A 22,639-nucleotide genomic window follows, 5' to 3' on the forward strand; every position below is an offset into this window, starting at 1 on the left:
TGTATCCCTCAAGATAAATGACTGAAAGGTATTGTTTGTTTCCATTTATTTCTAAAGTTAGAGTACAGTGGCTTTAAAAACCTTGTGCCAATATAAAGACTTCAAGATAAAGATGTTGAAAGTCTTTCTCTGTATGATATCATTTTTTTTCTTCTGACTTTACTGTGTGCTTCTTGCTCTACTGATATTTTTTGGGTCTTTTTTATATCCTTCTGGATTCCTTTCATTGCCCTTTCTTCATATTTCTCCCTCTTCCATGACTGACTACAACATTTTACTCTAGGATATTTTATATTTGTTATATTTGTCAAATAGTTTTTAGATGCCTATTCTTTTGAAAGTAGTTGGTGTCATGGCAGCAAGGTGGCACAATGATGATGCAGAACTGATGATCTGCACTGACCTTGAAATCAGGAGGACCTGATTTGAAATTCAGCCTCAGATAGTTACTGACAGTGTGACCCTGGGCAACTCATTTAACCATAGTTACCTCCCCCAAAAAAGAGAGATTAATAGTAGTTGGTGTAGTTTCTTTATAAGTTAAATCACTTTTAACTTTTTTTTTTTTTAACTGTGGGCTCTTTACTTAAAGTGGAGGTTTTGATTTTTTTTTCTTTTAAGTCAGTTTGATCTTGTGCCCTTAAGCTCTTCTCACCTCCCTGTCTCATAGATAGTCCAGCCCTGGGAGCGCCGTACATTTCCTCTTTCAGACACATCTTGTCAAGCTCTCTTGGATCAGCCTAATAAGCTACTGCCTCCTGTCCCAAAGCCGTGGTGTTCAAGCAGAAAGCCCAACCCCAGGACTCAGATAGTGCCGTGGAATCTCACCCCGTTCCTAACAGTTTGCCTGAAGGGCACTTCCACCGCCAACAGTAGCAGCTGCATAGAAGAATTCACAAGCCATGAATGCTTCTCAACTAGGCTTCTGAAGAACAGATGATGCCTTGGGTTCCCATGACAGGTGCTGTATCACATGCAGGCTCATCTACTTCTGTTCAGTATCCAGAGCTTGCAGGTGAGCTAGCCCAGCAGAAGGGACCCCAGGAGTGGTCACTGCTGCCCAGGAGACCAGTCATAGGTAGACTTGGGCTTCCACTACCACACAGGTAGGCGGATTCCAAGATAGGCAAAGTGTGGAGGCGCTTTACGAGTCTTTGAAGTGAAGGGAAGGACCTGTGTAGTTTGGGAGAAACTCATCCACTTAAAGAGTCTGAAGAGGAGGAAAGATGGTCTGGCTGGCTTGAAGACCAGCAAGTTTGGAGCTGTAAGGGCTGTACCCCATTTTAAAGATGGGTGGAAATTGGAAGAACAGATTGGAATGGGTCGATATGCCTTTTAGTAGATTTCTGATTCTTGGGCATCTCAGGTTTGGTGAATGCCCAAGAACACTCAGGCAGCTCTCAGGGCATTTATTCTGTGCTCTTGCATATAAGTAAGAAACAGCCACTTTGCAGGGACAGACAAAGGCCGTTGCAGCCTCCCAGTTTTCTGGATCTTATGTGCATTCCCAAGAAGCCAGTTACAGTGCAGATAGAGGTGTATGTGGAGGGGATACAGAACATCAATGGGTTTTCCATTCCCATAGGCTCCGAGCCTTGTCTCTTGTTGTCCAGCATAAGATGGCCTCATGGCTCCTTAGAGCATATAAAAGGTCAGGATCTTCAATGAACAGGAATTGGGTTTTATTAAGTTATCTAGATACCTGATAGCAAATCTCTTAGAAGTTCCACTGTTTGCAATTTCTTATATTGGTAATAATTTCCTCAATCACATCATGATTTGGATGGTTGAGGTTTCATTGTCCACAGTGTCTTTGAGCTGTCCTTTTTGGAAAGGAGGGCTTCATCAGTATTGAGGATACAAGTTAAGTTGGGAAGACCAGTGAAGTTCAACAAGTTGCTAATTTCTTGCTAGATGCTAGAATTAACATGCTTTCTTCAAGTCCCTACAGGGAAATAGAAGGGTTATTTAGCCATTTGAGGAGTGTCTTAACAGCACATGGTTCTCACCACTGACCAGAGTGGAACTCCCACTTGCACATGCATATTATGGAGCTGGGTCAAGGAGGACTGGAATGTCTCTGTCTGAGAAAATTACCCTACTCCCTATTTTTTCTGGATGATGGTGATGGCGATGATAACTATTCCACTACATGAAGAGAACCTTTAACTTGCCAAAGACATCAGAGACAGTCTTTCCTCTCTTAGCCATGTGATTGATCTGTGGTTCCTTAATAATGTGGCTTAGGTGTGGGCCTGCCCAAAGGTAGTGCCATCCATAAGACCTTTCAAAGTCCTTTACAGCCCTCTATTTCCATGGCAGATATGAAAGGGAGCAGTATTATTACTGTATCCCTTTCTGATTCCATATGACTTCCAGTTCCTATGGGGCTTTTTGGACATTGATAAAATTAAAACACTAATTAGGTACAGTCCTCTTGCCATGTCTAGACCCCTCAGTGATTTATACCTACAGGATTCCAGATACCTCTGTATTATTTGGAAAGATCTGCCGGGTCAATAATGTTTTTGATATGTGAGGCCCACTTAAGGGATATAGTCTAAGAAAGCCATGGATTCTCTAGTAAGAGTGCTGGAATATTTATTGATAGGTGTTTCTTTTGCCCTGTAGCTTAAAGCTCTATCTCTTCTTGTAATGGGAATGGTTCCCATCTCCTGCTTTTCCACACTACTAAACGATCCACTTTCTTTCCATATCTCTAAGCGTTCAAGGTACAAGTTCCCTAGGTTAACCCTGTCAGTAGTTGTAAATGGGAAAATGTCTTGAATTCCCATGGGACAAAGTCATATTTTATTAGTCTTAGCATGGCACAATAGCTCTGGTTCTGCAGATCTCTGACCATTTTAAGACTATTTTTAATCTTAACGTTCAGGGCGTCTGTCTAGCTATCCTGATTGTTTCAACCAGTTGACAGATAATTGTTACATTTCAATCCCTTTCACCCTCACCTACTGTGTACATTTGTCACTTTTGATGTAACTGATTTGTACATACTTTATACCCTTATTTTTTATTTTGTGTTTCTTTGGATGGGTGAGAACTCATAATCTGCAGGTGAAACATGGGGACTGTTAGCTTCTGGAATGTCTGAAGGAAACAAAGTGCATTTCAATGGCAATGTTACAAAACATGTTTCACTATAACTACTTCAAAGCGCTTTGTGCTCAACACTAAAGCTAAGGAAAAAAAAATAAACATGAAATTTACCAAAATGTTCCAAATCAATCTTTCTTCTGTAAAAATATTTGTGTCTTAATTTTTGTTTAAAGTGGGTAAAATTATCTTAAGCAAAAAGAGCCATATTTTAAAATCTTAATTACATGACTAATCATTTCTTGCTTTGTTAATTTGGAGATAAAGGGATATAGCCAGGCTTCATTTATTACCAATGTTCTCCTTTATTCTGTAGGAGTATGGAACAAGTTCACAGAAGGCCCATTGATTGAATCTGATGGAAAGTAGTATGTGATAGGAGGGCTGAAGAGCCAAGAGCTCTTGAAAGAAAGCTCATGACTAAGTGAGGAAAGTCCTTTGTTTATTTTTTTTTAGTCTGCTGCAAGGGAAGAGGGAGAGGCTTTGTTTTCTTCCTTAAGCAAGGCAAGTGGGTCTTTGGAGGCAGGACTTAGAAGGAACCCTTGTTCCTGCCCAACAATCTTTCAAAAGTATGTTATATTTGGCCTAAGCCTCCCAGTAATACTTAACCAACCCACTGCATATACTTCTAAATGAAGGGCATGATATAGCGGATAAGGCGTTGGTCTTGTTGGGAAGACTTGGATTCAAATCTTGCCTCAGACATTTAGTAATTTTGTGACCATGCTCAAGTCACTTAATCTCTGGGCCTCAGTTTCTTCATTTGTAAAATGAGATTTGATTTGATGGCCTCCAAGGTTTCTTCTAGAACCAAATCCATGAATCCATTACTACTATAAAATCAGAGGGATTTCCAGACATGTGTATCATAAACATAATATGTTGTAATATTTTACCCTCTCTGATACACATTATTGGCCACAAATAAGTTATAAGTATCTCCTAAAAGTATCTCCAGGGCAGTACTTCACAATCTTTTCCATCCTCAAACATTCCTGTCCATTTCTAAGTTTACCACACTATAGTCAGAGGATAGTAAGAAGTTTTTTCCTAACAACTGATACAAAGCCAAGAGATTGTGCTAGTGAGAATGAGGAGACAGCAGGGAGAAAATATAGGCCTCTGAAAAGGGGGTGCTTCATTATGATGGGAGAAAAAAGGAGCACAAAGATACATAACCTAGAGACAGTGGCCCCTAGAATAGTGGAGGCCAGGAGTCGCAAAGAAGAACCACAAAAGATCTGTGTCCATGATCTCTGCTAAGCTGATTTTAAAAACTAGACCTCATGAAAAGAAAATTAATTGACTGGCAGATTTGTACAGCCTGCCAGCCCTCTTGTATGCAAATAGGAACAGCCTGTTTGAGTCCCTGCACTTTTTATGAACCCCTCAAATACCAAGCAGCTAGATCAGGGCAATTGATTCAAGAAGGAAAAGGTAGTCAACATGAACTGAAAAGGTGAAAAGGAGAAGAAAGGCATTCATACACAATAAGATGAAAACAAAGAGACCCTTCCCTTCGAAGCCACCAAATCAGTTCCCTTTCTGGAGCTGTCACCAGTACCCCTCTTTTCCCTGATACACTCTAAAACTTATATTGTCCTTTGAAGCTTTCTCATCTTTACCTCTTTATTTACTTGTAACATTTATACCATTTCATTGTCTTTTCTAATATATACATTTGGTTTTGTTGATTGAGGCTGCTTTTAAATTATCATCATCAAATTTTACCTACATAACATTAAAAAATTTTAGATGAGACTCCCTTTGTCCATACAGTATAATTTGTCCCAGGCCTTTCATACAAATAACAGCCACCTTGGCAGTGGTACATGCAGAAAAAACACCATTTAGAGCTTCATAGCAGTGTAAAATAAACTGAGTGACATACTTGTTCCCTAAATAGAAATATTTTTCTGGGCTGTTTCTTCATTCACAAACTTCGTTCACAAAAACTGTTTTTCAGGCAGAGATGGAAGAGAGGGGTTCTTTTCATTTTCTTTAAAGGTATTTGTGGAATGCCAGTGCCATATTTTTTTGATCAGGTAATTGAACAATTTCAAATAAGAGATTCTCTCACTCATTAGCCTAGTAGACAAACTACTCGTGTTTACAAAAGGTCTTCATGTCATTATTTGGTTAAAATCTTGAGATCAGAGGTTTCATTAGGCAACTGAATTTTAATTTGTTTTCTCTTCAGAAACTCATTCTAGAATGACAAATTCTGTTTCCATCTTCAGTAATATTTTAAACTTTGCTGCTGATTATTAGCTCACTCTCTGCTCTACTGCTATGCTTATAGCATTATCAGTCAATAAAAAGATAACCAATAATACAACTTTATAGTGGCAGGTACCGCTGCCACAATACCTAGCCTCTTTTTTGTAGTGGGTACATGCATAATACTATATGAGGTATAACTATAAAGTAAGGAAACCAGTTTTTATGAACAGTTTTGTGGGATTATTTGTTCAGTCAAGCTCTTGATAGGCATGCTGAGAATGTTTGAAACATAGACTTGGAATTGGATGGGCTGCATCCCTCATCTCTTCTGTAGCGTTCCAAGAATCCTCATAGCAGAGTAATACTGCACCATGAACAAAAACAAGTCTGAGAACCACTAGTCTAGCTACTTTATCCATGCCTTGTTTTTTTGTTGTTTTTTTTTTCAATACAATGAAGTATTTTCCTTCTGAGAACCATTATACTGTAATACCCACTCTGGGATATTCCCCAAAGATGGGATCTCTCTTGTGGGTTAGGTTCCCAGAAGAGTAACTGTTCTCCAGGTTCCAGGGAGTACCCTATGGGTACTCATAAGCACTCACCATTGTGTTTCTCATCAACAACCAGTAGACTTAATTAGCTTCTAGCAAAGGCATTAATTCAAATGCCATGACAAGAACAGCATATACAAAAACCTCCTCCCATGATGTGCAGTGTATGCTCCCACAAATGTATACTGTCTCTGGGGTGAGGGTGGTCACAAACTTAAAAGCACAGCTTAGGCATGTAAAGAAGGAGCATTCACACAGGGTGTCCTCATGAAGTTCACTGCTTGGGAGGATTGTTCCATTGTTAGACTAGGTTTGCTTCTTGAAGAGCAGCTATAATCTCCACTACCTTCACCTGCAGGCTAACCTGAAATCCTTGACTCACGTGCTTCTCTTCCATTTCAGAAAAGCAGAAACCTTTAGTTTAAGATTGACAAAAGCCTCCACATTTCGCTCCCTTAGGGCCCGGGCATGCCATGTCCTAGATAGAAGGTACGAGAGCAAAAATTTTAGCCTTTTCTTTGAACAGGTCTTCCTGATTCTGGACTAGACACCCTCACCAGTAGATCTTACCCTAACTTAAAATGACCATCTAAATACAGTTCTCAGTCTTCATCTCAAAAGGATCGACCACAGTCAGGCTATAGTTACTTTCCCTGTTTTGTTCTGTTTTTGTTAATTCTAAGGTTATCCTCTCTATCTACTCAAATGAGTGGTTTGGGGAAAAAATACTAGGATAATCTATACCTTAGAGACAAGCTCATTGCCTCTGCTGCCTAGCCATCTGTCGCCCTGTTTTTTTTATTTGCAAATAAGCTACTGAACACTCACATTCTTAATATTTATCTACTCTTTCTGAATAGTTGTCATGCTTACATTTCTCTATCTCTGCAACCTGCCCTAAGTGCTTGTAAATTTGCCAAAACTTTAAAACAAAGTGACATTTCAGAATATTTCTCCAAGTAGTCATATCTTGCAGCAAACATTATTGGAGTTATTGCTACTAGGATATATTGAAAAGAGCTACTTGGGGGGCAGCTAGGTGGCGCAGTGGATAGGGCACCGGCCCTGGAGTCAGGAGTACCTGAGTTCAATCCGACCTCAGACACTTAAACACTTAGTAGCTATGTGACCCTGGGCAAGTCACTTACCCCAATTGCCTCACTAAAAAAAAAAAAGAAAGAAAACAGAATTGAACAATGTGACAGTAAAAATATGAGACGACTTAGTTTCTAGCTTATTTAATAATTTTATTAATAAGGCCAGCAGTTTATAATTAAAAGGATGGTCATGGTCATCTCTTTCGACCAATCTGACCAAAGACTCCATGGTGGTAGGGCACAGAGCTTAAATACTTTTGAAACAGTAAGTGGTCAATGGGCTAACAATTGACCCTGGTACAGATTGTCTCCAGCCTTGGGCTAGCAGTTCAAAGAATGCCCTCCTCTTCAGTGGGGGCCCCAAGTGACCTCCCCCCTAGACAGAGAAGCCTTTGGTTATCTAGATATGCAGATCTGTCTCCACCCCAAATCCCTTTAAAACTTAGGATGGAGTTGACCAAGATGAAGAGATTCAATGCAATCTTATTTTTAAGGAGAATTGGGCCTCCAAAAGTCAGGGCTTTGGAAGAAGAGGGAAGCTCTGAATTTCCCCAAGATATAGTTATTAATATCATTTCTCACAGCTAGATGGTCTCTGGATACCTCCAAACTCTGATAGTCTCTTGGTGTTGGACATTAAGTGAGGAGACTCAGGTCTGAATCCTCTAAGACACTTTTTAATAACTGTGACCTTGGATAATTCACACACACACACACACACACACACACATTCATATAATTCATATATAACTCCTCAGCTTTCAGTTTCCTAATTTGTAAAAAGGTGATAGTAGTAGTTGTTCTTGCAAATTACCTAAGACTTTCTCTCTTTGATAAGAATTAAAGGGATAAGGGACAGCTAGGTGGCACAATGGATAGAGCACCGGCCCTGATTCAGGAGGATGTGAGTTCAAATCCAGCCTCAGACACTTAACACTTACTAGCTGTGTGGCCCTGGACAAGTCATTTAACCCCAATTGCCTTACTTAAAAAAAAAAAAAAAAGAGTAAAGGATAAACTAGGGCAGCTAGGTGGCAGAATGGATAGAGCATTGGGACTGGTGGTTACCTCACCATACACAAGTCACTTAATCTCTTGATATTACAGGCAACTCTCTCAAACCCAGTTTACAATGAAATACCCATCTGCACTGGTGAAAGAGTATCTACATCACATGCTGATAAAATCAAAGGTCCAGCTCTATCCCATGATGACCCCACCCCCATTATATCTCCACATTGTACAAATTTTCTAAAGGGAATGATTATACATCAATATTAGAATGTAAGCTCGCTAGGCACAGAGAAACAAATGGGACTGGTACTTTAGGAAGTGCTACAAGCATGTAGAGAGAGGAAGCAGCTCCAGAAAAACAATGTGAATGACCACAACAGCTTAAATAAGACCAACCCAAAAACCCCATGATAGTGAATGCCATATCATTATGGTGATTATGATCAAGGTTTGACTCATGAAAGAAGGAATGCACCTCCCCACCTCAGAGAGATGTGACAGCATCTGTCAGACTTGGGACATAGTTGTTCATTTCCCTGAACTGCTGTTGCTTTTGTTTTTTATTATAAAGAATCAAAGGGCAGCTAGGTGCACAGTGGATAAAGTGCCAGCCCTGGAGTCAGGAGGACCCGAGTTCAAATCCAGCCTCAGACACTTGACACTTAACACTTACTAGCTGTGTGACCCTGGGCAGTCACTTAACCCTCATTGCCCTGCGCGCCCCCCCCCCAAAAAAAAAAAATGGGGGCAGCTAGCTGGTGTAGTAGATAGAGCACTGGCCCTAGAGTCAGGAGGACCTGAGTTCAAATCTGGTCTAAGACAAAAATATCAACATAAAAAATATTCAAGCACTACTTCCTTTAGCCTGGACCAGGTTGAGCATGTCCCTGGGGCCCTCTGTAGCCACAAATCTTGAATATACTTTCATTTTCCTTTCTCAGATGTATCTCTAGGCAATCCAGAAAAACCATCATTGATTCCCCTAAAACGACACATGTTTTATGTATTGAACCACCTGCTACATGTCTATTTCTGTATTAATGGGGGTAGGTGAATCAATGTGACAGTTTCTTGCCTTTAGAAATTTGTGCACTGTAGAGATATAATGGGGGTGGGGTCATCATGGGATAGAGCTGGACCTTTGATTTTATCAACATGTGATGTAGAAACTCTTTCACCAGTGTAGATGGGTATTTCATTTGTAAACTGGGTTGGAGAGAGTTGCCTGTAATATCAAGAGATTAAGTGGCTTGTGTATGGTGAGGTAACTGGTATGTGTCCAGAGGAAGAGTCCAAGGATAGCACTCTGTCCACGACACCACATGACTTGTGGACAGAAAGGGAGTCCCCTGCTTAAATGATCAGAAACCCGAATACGTCTCTCCTTGTGCTTCACACTTTCTAATCCCATTCTTTGTCCTTAACGGGATTTCCAAAACTCCCAACCTATCCAACAAGCTGGCACAAATGTAATTAGAGTAACTACCAGGGCTCCCCCTCATGTAGATTAGACTACTTCTGTTTTTCCCTGAAAGACAACAAAGCTCTCCCTGGGATTTGATTGGTCTGGGGGGCTAATGCTGAAGATAGAGCTCCCTTAAAGCAGCCTGCATTGACCTATTATCATGGCTTCCTGGTCACTTAAGGACATTCCTCCCAGATAGAATACAGACCCTTCATACTTGGCAGATTTTCCAAAGCTGCTCAAGTCACCACACCGGGCCCTGTTGACCAGATCCTTTTTTCATGTGGAGTCAAAATGAACCCAAAAGCTAAGAGTTATAGTATCTTTATTGAATGACCTTTATAAACTGTTAAATGTTTGCATGACCCTTTTGGCATATTTGGTAATGGGACAAGATGGCATTGTGGCTCACACTGTAGTTGAAGTGAGGGAGAGCATGATGTAAACGTCTGACATTACATGCAGAATTCAGGGTCCAATATTCATGGCCTACACAGAGACCAAGGTTCTGTCCTGGGACCTTGATTCAATGTGACAGCTGATTCCACTTTGGTAAACATTTTCAGGAATGCCCACAACCAATTCTTCACTCCCTATTCTTCTTTTTCGGGGGTGGCAAGGTGTGGGGTTACTACTACTCTTTGTGTGTTGTCCTCCCCCCCCCCCCCTTAGAATATAAGCTCGCTAGGCACAGAGACAGTAGACTGTTATATCTTTATCTGCAGTCCTTAGAACAGTGCTTAGTAAGCACTTAATAAATGTTTTTTCATTCATTTACATGCTGTCATTTTTATCTGTTCAATCCTCTTGCAGGGTAAGTAGAACAGTGGTTTTACCCCTATTTTACAGGTGGACAAATTGAAGCCAAAAGTCTTATTTCCCAGAGCATAACAAAAAGTGAAGGGCAGAGCCAGAGCCTAAGTTGTTTTCAGTTTCATTCAGCAAACGTGTGAAACCCTGTTGAGGCAAGCAGTTAGGGAGGTCAAAGAAAATGGAAGTAAAGAAATCCAACAAGCATTTATTAAAAACCTGTTATGTGCTAGACATAAAACAAGATTCCTTATGTTGTACAATTTATAGTTCTCTACCTCATGGAAGTTATAGGCTAATGGAGGATAAGACATAAACCCAAGGTATATGCAATAGCACATGTATTTTCATTCACATCTCATTTCTGTCCACAGATATTTGCTCTGAAACCTCTTCATTTAGAAAGTATTGACTCGGGGCAGCTAGGTGGTGCAGTGGATAGAGCACTGGTCCTGGAGTCAGGAGTACCTGAGTTCAAATCTGGCCTCAGACACTTAATACTTACTAGCTGTGTGACCTTGGGGAAGTCACTTAACCCCAATTGCTTCACTAAAAAAAAAAAAGCAAAAACTATTGACTCAGATTTTGGAGTTGGAAGAGAACTCAGGGCTCAATTTTGTGCAGGAAGAAGCACATACAAAGAGGTTGGGACTTTACCTCAGTCTCCCCAATTAGATGCAACTTCTTCAAGAGTAGGACAGACAGTAAAAAGCAAAACACTTTTGAAGAGGGATAGGGTGAAAGAAGATAGAAAATTGAAGTAAATATCAAGGGAGGGAATAGGGTGGAGGGTAATACAGTTAGCAATAGTAACTGTGAAAGAAACAATGAGGCAGATGCTGTCAGAAAGGACGTATGAAAATGCAATCCATCTACAGAGAAAGAACTAATGGTATCTGAATACAGATATGAAGTATAATTTTTTTTTTCTGATTCCAACGTTATTTTGTCTGTTTTCTTACACAACCTGACTAAGGTAGATATGTTTCGCATGACTGCACATGTCTAACTTAAATTGAATTGCTTGATTTCTTAGGGCGGGAGGGAAGATGAGAATTTGAAACACAAAGTTTTTTTTTAAAAAATCAATGTGAAAATTTGTTTTAACATGTAACGTGGGGAACATTCTAAATAAATAAGTTTGTATACTTGATAAATATTTTAAAAAGAGTAGGACAGAGACTGTCTTATTCATATCTCCCATGATTAGCACAGTTCCTGGCACATAGTAGGTGCTTAGTGTTTATTGAAGTGAATTGTATATAGGGTCCTCTCAGTGGAGCACAGGGGAGACTTCACTGAGAGAACATTTAGTTAAGGGGGTACTAGAAGAGCACGCCAGGGAGATGGAGAAAGCACCAGGTCTAAATTGTCTGGTTGTTGCTGACTAGCCTGTATGAGTTGGACTGCCACTGTAAGACAGCTGAAAGTCAATTGGCTAAGTACATTAAGCAAATAGAGACAGGTTCTCAGTTTTTAGGAACTATGTGGTGAAATCAGTGAATGGACCAGATAACAGCACAACTGGAAAGGGTCTGTACTGATAGGATACACACAGGACACAGGCAGAAATCAAGAAACTTTGACTGGAAGTATGGTCCCCAACCCAGAGGTTTTACTGCATTGCTCAGAACCATAAAACATGAAACTGAGACAGGAGTAAGAGGAAGACTTGGGAACCAGTGGTTAGAAATACCAGTTTTTGTCTTCTGCTCCTTAAGAAGATCATTTCTTTCAGGGGGCATGGTCTTGGGTATGGCTTCTATATGATAGAGTTGATGAAACAATAGATGACCAGCCTGTGGAGATGCCAAGACTGCTAAATATAGCACCCAAGGGGCTGCTAGGTGGCACAGTGGATAGAAAGAGCACCAGCCCTGGAGTCAGGAGGACCTGAGTTCAAATCCGGCCTCAGACACTTGACACTAGCTGTGTGGCCCTGGGCAAGTCACTTAACCCCAGTTGTCTCACCAAATAAATAGAGCACCCAAGGGTAGGGGACCCTCCAACCCTACCCAAACCTAAGGTATTACCTGTAGTTTTTTGTCCCACCTGGATCATCCCCAGGGCTTGTAGAGGGCAGACTATAGAGCAAAGGAGTATCTCAAACTCTTGGAAGTCAGCATTTGTTTGCGTCTTTTTGGCAAACTGGAGATATTGTAATGAGGGGCCAATGAAAACTCTTGAAGTTCCTGAAACATCAGTTAACCCCAATATTGGTCTCCAGAAAGAAAATTTTCCTTGTAATGACGATGAAAGAGTACTTACTTCATCATGCTAACTCCTTATGACAATCCTATGTAGTTCATCCAGGATGGTGATTGGCACCTAGCAGCTTACTAACAAAGAATTGAACCCAAATCATCATGCCCACCACTGATGCCATTCCTGACTTCCTTATTTTGGAGACCAAGGTAGCCCAGGCCTAGAGTGAGTGGTATGAAGATTGATTTCAGAAATACCTTTGTCTCTACTCTTGTTACAAAGTCTAGTCAAGAGCAATTTGCCTTCACCTGGCAGGGAAGGATACCTTCACTGTCCTTCCCCAAGGCTACCTGAATTTCCCCTTGACTGTCATATTTTGATGGGCAGAGACCTGAAAGAAGACTCTCTAGGGTCATTGAGCTGTTACACACATTCTTGACGTGCTAAATGAGACCATGGCCGTAGAAACCCTAGATTTGATACATAAGGGACATGGGGTAGGTAATCAGCTGTAAGAAAAATCCAAGATCCAGCCCACTCATTCAAGTTTTAGGGAATACAGTGGGTAGGGAAAACCCAGAGGATTCCAAAAACATCCAAGAATAAGCCAAAAATATCTTCATGGGGCAGCTAGGTAGCACAGTGGATAGAGCACCGACCTTGTAGTCAGGAGGACCCGAGTTCAAATTCGGCCTCAGACACTTAACACTTACTAGTTGTGTGACCCTGGGCAGTCACTTAACCCCAATTGCCTCACCAAAAAAAAAAAAAAGAATCCTCACATATCTAAGAAGGAAGCCTAGATGCTTTAGAAGAACTTACCTTGGGCAGCTAGTGCACAGTGGATAGAGCACCAGCCCTGGAGTCAGGAATACCTGAGTTCAAATCCGGCCTCAGACACTTAACACTTACTAGGTGTTGACCCTGGGCATGTCACTTAACCCCAATTGCCTCGCTAAAAATAAAATTTAAGAAAAAAAATGTTGGGCAGCTAGGTGCGCAGTGGATAGAGCACTGGCCCTGGAGTCAGGAGTACCTGAGTTCAAATACAACCTCAGACACTAACACTACTAGCTATGTGACCCTGCAAGTCACTTAACCCCAATTGCCTCACTTTAAAAAAAAAAAGAATATCCCACCTTAACCTAGGTCTCATGATGGTGTTTGTGTATATGATGCTGTGTGTATACACATACTATATACATATAGATCATATAGCTCTAGAGATAATAGATCTAGCAATCTGTAGATATAGTCTCTAGATAGAGATGGAGGGGAGGATAGAGATCTATAGACATCTCAAAAGTCTTCCTCTTTCAAGTGGGATCTGGGACAGGTTATGGCCTAAAAGATGTAAAACAGGCCATCTCTAACTCCCTCATCTTGGGCCCTTATGACCCTGCAAGGTTCATGTTTTGGAGACCTCTGGGCTGAGTGAAGCTTTTGGCAAGTGCCGGCTAGTGGCCAGAATAAGTGGCCTGAATGGGTCTTGCAAGTTTTTCACTCTTTTGGAAAGCAGTTGCATAGAAGAACTCTGATCACCCACCCACAATAAGCACCTGCAGTTCTAAAGGACTAGTGATGAAGAATGCTAACTCTGACTGACAGAACTAAGATATGGACTCAATATGCATCAGAAGACGTACATATTCAGACATGGCCAGTGTGGGAAATAATTTGTATATTTGTTACTGTTTTTCTTTCTCAGATATATGGGGTTTGAGATAGAAAAGACATGCTAGTTTATTTTAACTTAATTTTTTAAAAAAGGGAAAAGCATTTGCTTAACTCTTTCAGGACTTAATTACCATAAACACAGTATAAACCCGGGGTGATATAATCACTCTCATCAGGATTGCCTGTTACAGTTTGGGTGATGCAAATGGCCTCGAACAAGATGAATAGGGCACAGGTGGCCTCTCTTTAAATGAAAATGTAAATATTCACTATTAAGCCCTCTAGGTCCCTAAGGTGTTAAAGTCCTTGACTAAGGAGGTTGTGACTAGAAAAATACCTAGACCTCCGCTCCCAAGTCCTGGAACCTAGCCTTCTCCCCTGGCCCAGTTGACACCTAAACATAAGAACCGAAACTACCAAGGAATGCTGTCCTCCCTGGTTTCCTGATGGCTCCAATCTGCTAGCAATAAAGGTATGTGTAACTAGACATTGTATGCCTGGTAAAACAGGTTATGCCATAAGGAAATAGGGGGAGTGCCTGGCAAGTCTCTCAGCAAGCTGAATTACAAGCATAGCTAGCATGTGAGAGAGTCCTTGAAAGATAGGACGAAGACCTTCCTCTACACTAATTCCTAGGTGGTATCCATAGGCGCCTGGTCAAGTGGTCTGGGGCCAGGAAAGAACAGGACTGGAAGTCCTAATCAAGGGTGTAAAACCTTTGGTGTCCAGAACCAATAAGAGAAATTGCGCAATGCCTCCCCCGCATAGTTATTATCTGGGGCATCTCAGCTCTCATCAGAGACATCATCTGCTCTTTTCTGAACTACAGAGGCCAAACTGGAGCCACAACTAGAACAGTGGAGAAGTTGAGAATGGGGTTCATTGCCAATCTGGCCATGGGAACAATGATGCAATGTTGTACCAGTTAAGGGACCATAGGATCCCCCATATTAAGGACAAGGGCAACCTCTTCCTGCCACAACCGAATTCCTTGTGCCAGCTGGATTAAAGGAATCCCAAGTTCCATGAGGTAGATGGGAAAGGGAAGATTTACTTTTATTAATAAATTGATTAATAAAATCTTTATTTATTAATTTTCTTTCCCTCTCCCTCTCACCACTTATTTACACATACATACATACATATACATATATACACACACACACACACACACACACACATCATGTAAAAAACATTAGCTTGTGAAAGTTCTTGAGGACAGATACCGTCTTGCCTCCTTTTGTATCCCCAGTTCTTAGCACAGTACCTGACACATAAATGCCTGTTGGAGCATCCACCAAGAAGCCCTCAACCCATGCCCAACTAGCAATTGGCACCTTCACCTCCATCACAGTGCAGGAGATTTGCCCATGCTAATCAACAGCTGCGTCATCGTGCTCCTACCTGAATAGATCAAGTTCCAGAAGTCATGTCTATGAGAATCAATGCCAATCTAGAAAAGGGAAGAGTTTTATGGACCAGTGGATTTCTTGGATCCAGTCTCAAAAAAGATTTGCCCAATAAGAATGTACATAGTTATTGACCCTTTCTGGCCCTTCCTTGTTCCTTGGGCCTTAAGGACACTGACCCCTCAGAGGGCACCATACACCCTTGGGAAATAACTCATGTTTCCTTCAGTTGGCAAGCATCCTCTTTTTGATATGGTTTAGACTACTCCTTCCCAGAAAAGGCTTGCGTGGTATAGTGGGGAGGTGCCTTGTTTTCTAACGGGATTAGGAAGATGAAACTGTTGCTATGTGACTATGCTGACTATATATCTATCTTCTATCCATCTATTCAAACATATATACATATCCGAGAAATATGGAAGATCCCATTGCTGACTTAATAATTTCAAATCCCTAGCTATGTAAAAAGAGGGTAGCCCCTCCATAGAGACCTCTAAAGGAGCAAAGATTATACGTCATCCCATTGATGTGGCCTCCATGAAGAGAGGTGTTTGAGCAGGTGCCAGGGAATGCTGAGTGGGTATCAGTATAAGGAAAGCTTCAGTATTAATGTAGATCTTGGGGGAAGCTGCATACATGAGCCACTTCATAAGATGAATAAGTAATGTTCCACAACTACACCATAGGTGTCATCATCTCTACTGTGATCCTCATGAAGTGTCCAGTGCTCTAGTTTATCTTCCCCACCTGACATCAGAAGTCCTACTGTAAACTGGCAGAGATTTGTCACCGTTCTCCACGTGGACCAGAGTGTTAAGATCCGGAACTTCTGAAGAACGGAGGAAAAGGCTGCGATTGTAATCTTCATCCTCTTCACACTATTTTTGGTCACTACTTCAAGAGGAACTTTTAAAAAAAATTTTGTGTGTTTCTTCCCATTTGTCTTGCAGTCTTTTTCGTTTAGGTTTTTTTCCCTCTCTTTATCCCTAGTACCATTTATATACTACTCGCATCCAGAAGTTTTAGGATTGTCCAGTATAAATGATAGAAGGTTCTCTAAAAAAACTGTTAGGGGGGCAGGTAGGTGGTGCAGTGGATAAAAGCACCAGCCCTGGATTTCAGGAGGACCTGAGTCAAATCCAGCCTCAACACTTCACACTTACTGGCTGTGTGACCCTGGGCAAGTCACTTAACCCTCATTGCCCCGCCCCCCCCCCCAAATTGTTAGAACCTTACTACTGGAAGGTGGTATGTGATAGGAGCTGAATACTACAAGGGCTTGCTCTCCCAACAATATAGAAGTTGGCTGCTATTTCCCCCTAGAAAGGTGAACAGGAGATACATGATTGGCACCTTCCTTGATGGAGGCTTGCCCTGGTGTCCTTTGGGGCTATATTGATAGTGTCTCCTTGGTCATCTAAGGGCAGCAGAAAGAGCCTATCTATATGCTGGAGATGGGGCCCTTCAGATTTGGGTGGACTATACGAGAGCCATGGTGCTTCAACACACACCCTGCTCTGATGAACCATTATGCCCATAGAACTTCCTAAACTATAGTGCTAGAATGGTCTTGCCAAGTATGGCTTTCTTGCTCTAGCCAAGGGAACCTCCTTTTGTTAACTGTTGAATGATTCATATGTGTCTCTTTCATGTCTAGCACCAAACCTAAACTTACAGGGGACTGCTCTTATTCATCAGCCCTCTCCATTTCCTCTGTTCCCAACCTCCACCCTACATTTAGCCAGCTCACATGGACATTGCCTTATGTTATGTCCACTTCTCAATGCTACTGAATGGTGCTGGAGTAAACTCATGCAGATGAACAGACTAGGCCAACCATGCATTTGTTATCCTGTTACAATTTGGGCTTTGCCTCAGCAAGACTATTAAGATCACCATTTTAGAATTGGAAAGTGCCTTAAAAGCCATCTAATCCAACCCTTTCATTTTACAGGTGGGGTAGTAGGGGCAGCTAGTTGGTACAGTGGATAGAGTACTAAGTTTGGAATCAAAAAGACTCATCTTCCTGAGTTCAAATATGGCCTCAGACAGTAGCTGCTCGGACCCTGGGCAAGTCACTTAACCCTGTTTGTCTCAGTTTCCTCATCTGTAAAATGAACTGGGGAAGAAAATGACAAACCACTCTATAATCTCTGCCCCAAAAAAAGTCAGGCATGACTGAAACAACTGAACAACAATAAAAGAAAGGCTATAACTCATCCAAGGTCACACAGATAGTAACAGAGTCAGGGTTCAAATTTGGGTCCTCTCATTGCAAATATAGCACCTTTTCCCATTGTATGTTAGTCCTGGACCCTAACAAATCCTCTAACCAAGGCCACCTTTGGGGACACACACACACACACACACACACACACACACACACACACACACACACACACACAGTCAAGCTCGTGCTGTGGGTTTTCCTATCCCTCTAATCAACATCACCTTGTAACTACCATACAATAAAAGCTCTAACTAGAAAACCAGAAGCTTCTTCCATTTACTAGTCTGGGAGATAAATTAAGGGAAAAGTTAATTAAGTAGGGGAGATTTGTGATCTAATATCCAATTTTAAATCTCACAGTTTTGGCAATTGTAAGGAGACAGCCCCATCTGGAGCACAAGATATGGTTGCTCTAAGCTTGCAAAGGAGATCACGACCTAATAAATTTACAGGGGCATCAGGCATGAGTAAGAACGAATGTTCCACTGTTAAGGGCCCCATAGATACCATTCGAGGATTCAATTTTGCCACTCTCTGGCTCTTTCCTGAGACTCCTACTACATTCAAAAATCCTACAGGTCTACACCCAGCATCTGGTTTGCTTATGGCATAGTAATATAATCAATTTGTAAGTGCTCAAAAGGTGTATATGCTAGAGGACGCCCTCCATAAGCTTTGGCCTTAAAAACATACTGATTATAAGATTGACATGTGGAGCAGCCCGAGCAGATTCGAGATGCTGTATTAGTCACACCTGGTGCTATCCAGGTTCTCTCAATAGAGTCTACAATGCCTTGTGTACCAAAATGGCCTTTTCTATGAACAGAGAGGCATACCTGGTGGTAGAATTTCCGGGGAAGAAGTGGCTTACCTTCCGGAGACACCCAGATGCCATTGATCTGTTTCGCCTTAAATTTCTTTTTCCACTTTTCTACTGGCAACAAAGGCATTTCCTGCTGAGATATGTAAGAACATACTATACTTTTATTTGTCAATGCTCAGGAACGCAGTCAGGTTGTACATTTTATTTCCCTGTATTCTTAATTTTCAAGAGTATCTCATAAATAAACTCTGCTTTGATTTGTCAATTCTTTCTCTGTATGTGAATAACATCTTTCTTCATAGGTCCTTTCTAGTTGATTTGAGTATTTATAATCCTCAAAATGACTTAGTTGTTCAAAATTGTTCATATAACAATATTGCTATTACTGCATACAACATTCTCTTGGTTCTACCCATTTCACTCTTCATTATTTCATGCAAGTCTTCCCATGTTTTTTTCTAAAATCAACCAGTGCATCATTTCTTATAGCACAGTAGTGTTGCATCATGATCATATACCACAGCTTGTTTAGCCATTCCCCAATTGAGGGACATCCCCTCAATTTCCAATTCTTTGCCACCAAGCTTGTTTAGCCATTCCCCAATTGAGGGACATCCCCTCAATTTCCAATTCTTTGCCACCACAAATAAAGCTGCTATAAATATTTTAGAATACGTAAGTCCTTTTCCTTTTTCCATAATCACCTTGGGAGTAAGACTTAATAGTGGTATTGCTGGGGCAAAGAGTAAACACAGTTTTATAACCCTTTGGCTATAATTCCAAATTGCTCTCCAAAATGGTTGGATCAGTCCACAGTTCCACAGCAATGAAATAGTATCCCACTTTTTCCACATTTCCTTCAATATTTGTTGCTTTCCCTTTCATTCATTTTTTTTTTAATTATTTATTTATTTTTGCAGGGCAATGGGGGTTAAGTGACTTGCCCAGGGTCACACAGCTAGTAAGTGTCAAGTGTCCGAGGCCGGATTTGAACCCAGGTACTCCTGGATCCAGGGCCAGTGCTCTATCCACTGCGCCACCTAGCTGCCCCCATTCATTTTTAATAGGTTCTTAAAAGCTTCTTGATTAATTAATGATTCAGCTATGCCTTTGATTTTTCTTTCCCTCAGAACTTAGAAGTACATGTTAAGGGGCAGCTAGATGGCGCAGTGGATAGAGCACTGGCCCTGGAGTCAGGAGTACCTGAGTTCAAATCCGGCCTCAGACACTTAACACTTACTGGCTGTGTGACCCTGGGCAAGTCACTTAACCCCAATTGCCTCACTTAAAAAAAAAAAAGTATATGTTAAAAGGAATTTTGAGTGTACTCTAAAGTGTTCCTAAGAGAAGAGAAGTTAGGTTAGAAAGTATCTTTCACAATACGAAGGAGAAAAATGTGAAATGAAAAAAAAGCATCCTGCCTAGCAATATTTCCAGAGCCTTTGTTAAGGTAGAAACCATGATCACAATATCAAAGGAATGTAGAGTGATGATGACATCCAGTGGGCATTAGGATAATTGCAAGTATTATTGGCTTGAAAATACAGGCAGTTTTTTCATGTTGGTAGCCACCAACCATGACAATCCTCACAATTCTTGGAATTTTATCATTTACTAATACCTGGAAATAATATTTTGGTAATTTTCAACCCCACTCTTGGTATCAGGAAAAAGGCACTGGACTTAGGAATTTGGAAACTTAGGTCCTAGTCCCAAATCCACCAATGACATGTTATATGACCTTTGGTAGTCCTATACTAGATGATTGCTGTAGAAGATACAAAGATAAATAAAATACAATCCTGCCCTTCAATGAGCTTACGGTCTGGTGCCAGAGATGTATAAGGATATAGAAAGTTAGTAAATAGAGTATATAAAAAAATTGGTGTGCTACAAAACAAAAAAGTCCTAACATCAACAAAGTATTCAGCAATTTAGTTATTCTGTGCTTGACCTCCCATAAATTATCTTAGTCCAATCTTGATTGGCAGATAATTAAGGCCATGACCAAACTTTTAGATTTCTAGGGTTCAGGATAAGAAAAATAAAGGATGGAACCCATGCCTATGTCATTACCAACTCTGATTAAAATAAATGAGCAAGGGATGATAAATAGAAAAACAGATTTAGAAATGGAGGTGGTGTTAAAAATAAAACGTAACTTTTTAAGGAACAGGCCAATGCAAAGTGAAATAAGCAGAACCAGGAGAATGTCGTACAGGATAACAGCAATATTGTATGGAATTATCAACTGTGAATGACATCTATATTCTTCGCAATATAATAATCCAAGACAGTTCCAAAGGATATATGGTGAAAAATGCTATACACCTCCAGAGGAAGAACTGATGGAATCTGAGTACGGAACAAAGAATACCTTTTATTTTTTATTTTATTGTTTTTTTGGTTGTTTTTTTTTCTTTTTTCCTTCACAGCCTGACTAATATAAATATATTTAGCATGACTACACATATACAATCTATATAAAATTGTTTACATTGTGAAGGGGGGATTGAGAGGAAAGGAGAGAATTTGGAACTCAAAAAAATGTTTTAAATGTTTAAAATTGTTTTTACATTTAATTGGAAAAAATAAAATATAAACATTTTCACATTAAAAAATTAAAGTGAATGAATGGGTGAACACACACATGTTGACAATTTCCGTTCCCCAAATCGAGACTAATTTCAGTAGAAAAATAAATTTTTGTAAATAAGAAAATTATGTAGAGAATATCAGCCCCAGAGGGATGAAAAAGTTCTCAAGAATGAAAAATTTGAAAACTTTAAAAAAAAAAATTCCAGAGAAGGAAAAGTGGGGATTATGAAAGACAATTCATCTACTAACTTAGATTTTATAGAATTGATACTCTGGATAAATATAGAGTGGTATAGAAATATGGCATCTATCTTCCCTTGAAGAATGTAAAGTCACTAGATGAATTATACTACATCCCAGTACACTGAAAGAACTTGCTTTTGTGATTTCCAGCCTATCAGTTTCTTTTGAAAGGAGAGAAAATGGGGAAAGTACCACAGGACTACAGAAGGGAAGAAGTCCCAATTTTCAAAATAGAGAAAGAATGGAGTTTGCAGGCTCTAGGCCAGTGAATTTGACTTTTAATTCATGTCAAAATTCTAGCAAATGGGGCAGCTAGGTGGCACAGTGGATAGAGCACCGGCCCTGGAGTAAGGAGTACCTGAGTTCAAATCCGGCCTCAGTCACTTAACACTTATTAGCTGTGTGACCCTGGGCAAGTCACTTAACCCCAATTGCCTCACTTAAAAAAAAAAAAATTCTAGCACATATTGACAAGATAGTATATGAACATCTAAAAAGGGAAGCAGTGATCCTAAAAAGCCAGCATGCCTATATTAAGGATAGGTCATGCTAAACTAATGTCATTTCTTTTCATGATATATTCACTATATTAGTAGCCTGGGAATACTGTAGACAGTTTAGCTAGATTTTAGCAAAGCACTTGATATGGTCTTCTATAGCATCCTGGTGGAAAAGACTGTATGGCAGATGATAATACAACTTGATAGAACTGGTTGAACACCTGCACCTAAAAATAATGATTAATGGTTTGATGTCATCTTAGAAGGCGTTCCATAGTAGAGTTGTATAAAATCTGTGTTTAGTCCTATGCTGTTGAACATTTTTATTAATTACATATTATCAAGAGACTGGGGTCTTGTTTACCTAGTTTGTAGATGGCATAAAACTGGAAGGAATAACTAACACAATGGACAAAGTCAACATCCAAAAGAATCTTGACAAGCTACAATGTTCAACCTAATCTAATAAAATGAGATTTAATAGGGATAAATGAAAAGTCTCGTACCTAGGATAAAAAAAATCAAATTCCTGACTACAAGAGGGGGGAAATGGTCCCTCCCCCAAAATTACTAGGGCCCTTCCTCCCTAAACATCTTGTATTTAACTACTTTGTATTTATCAGTGGGTCTATCAACTAGTACTTCTTAAATATTCTGATAAGTACTCTGTTAAGTGC

At 40.3% G+C, this 22,639-nt stretch overlaps 1 protein-coding gene across 1 annotated transcript in view; it reads left to right on the plus strand.

The window, feature by feature from the left end:
* The window catches only part of LOC122734552 (KAT8 regulatory NSL complex subunit 1-like), a 129,082-nt gene extending 124,295 nt beyond the window's left edge, over window positions 1–4,787 (plus strand). The window contains 3 exon segments of the mRNA XM_043975445.1: window positions 671–815; window positions 818–864; window positions 866–4,787. Coding sequence (XP_043831380.1) covers window positions 671–815; window positions 818–864; window positions 866–940 — 267 coding nt within the window. The 3' untranslated portion in view covers window positions 941–4,787.
* The last annotated feature ends 17,852 nt before the right edge of the window (window positions 4,788–22,639 follow it).

The sequence above is a fragment of the Dromiciops gliroides genome, chromosome 1, assembly GCF_019393635.1.
Source record: "Dromiciops gliroides isolate mDroGli1 chromosome 1, mDroGli1.pri, whole genome shotgun sequence".
NCBI lineage: Eukaryota > Metazoa > Chordata > Mammalia > Microbiotheria > Microbiotheriidae > Dromiciops > Dromiciops gliroides.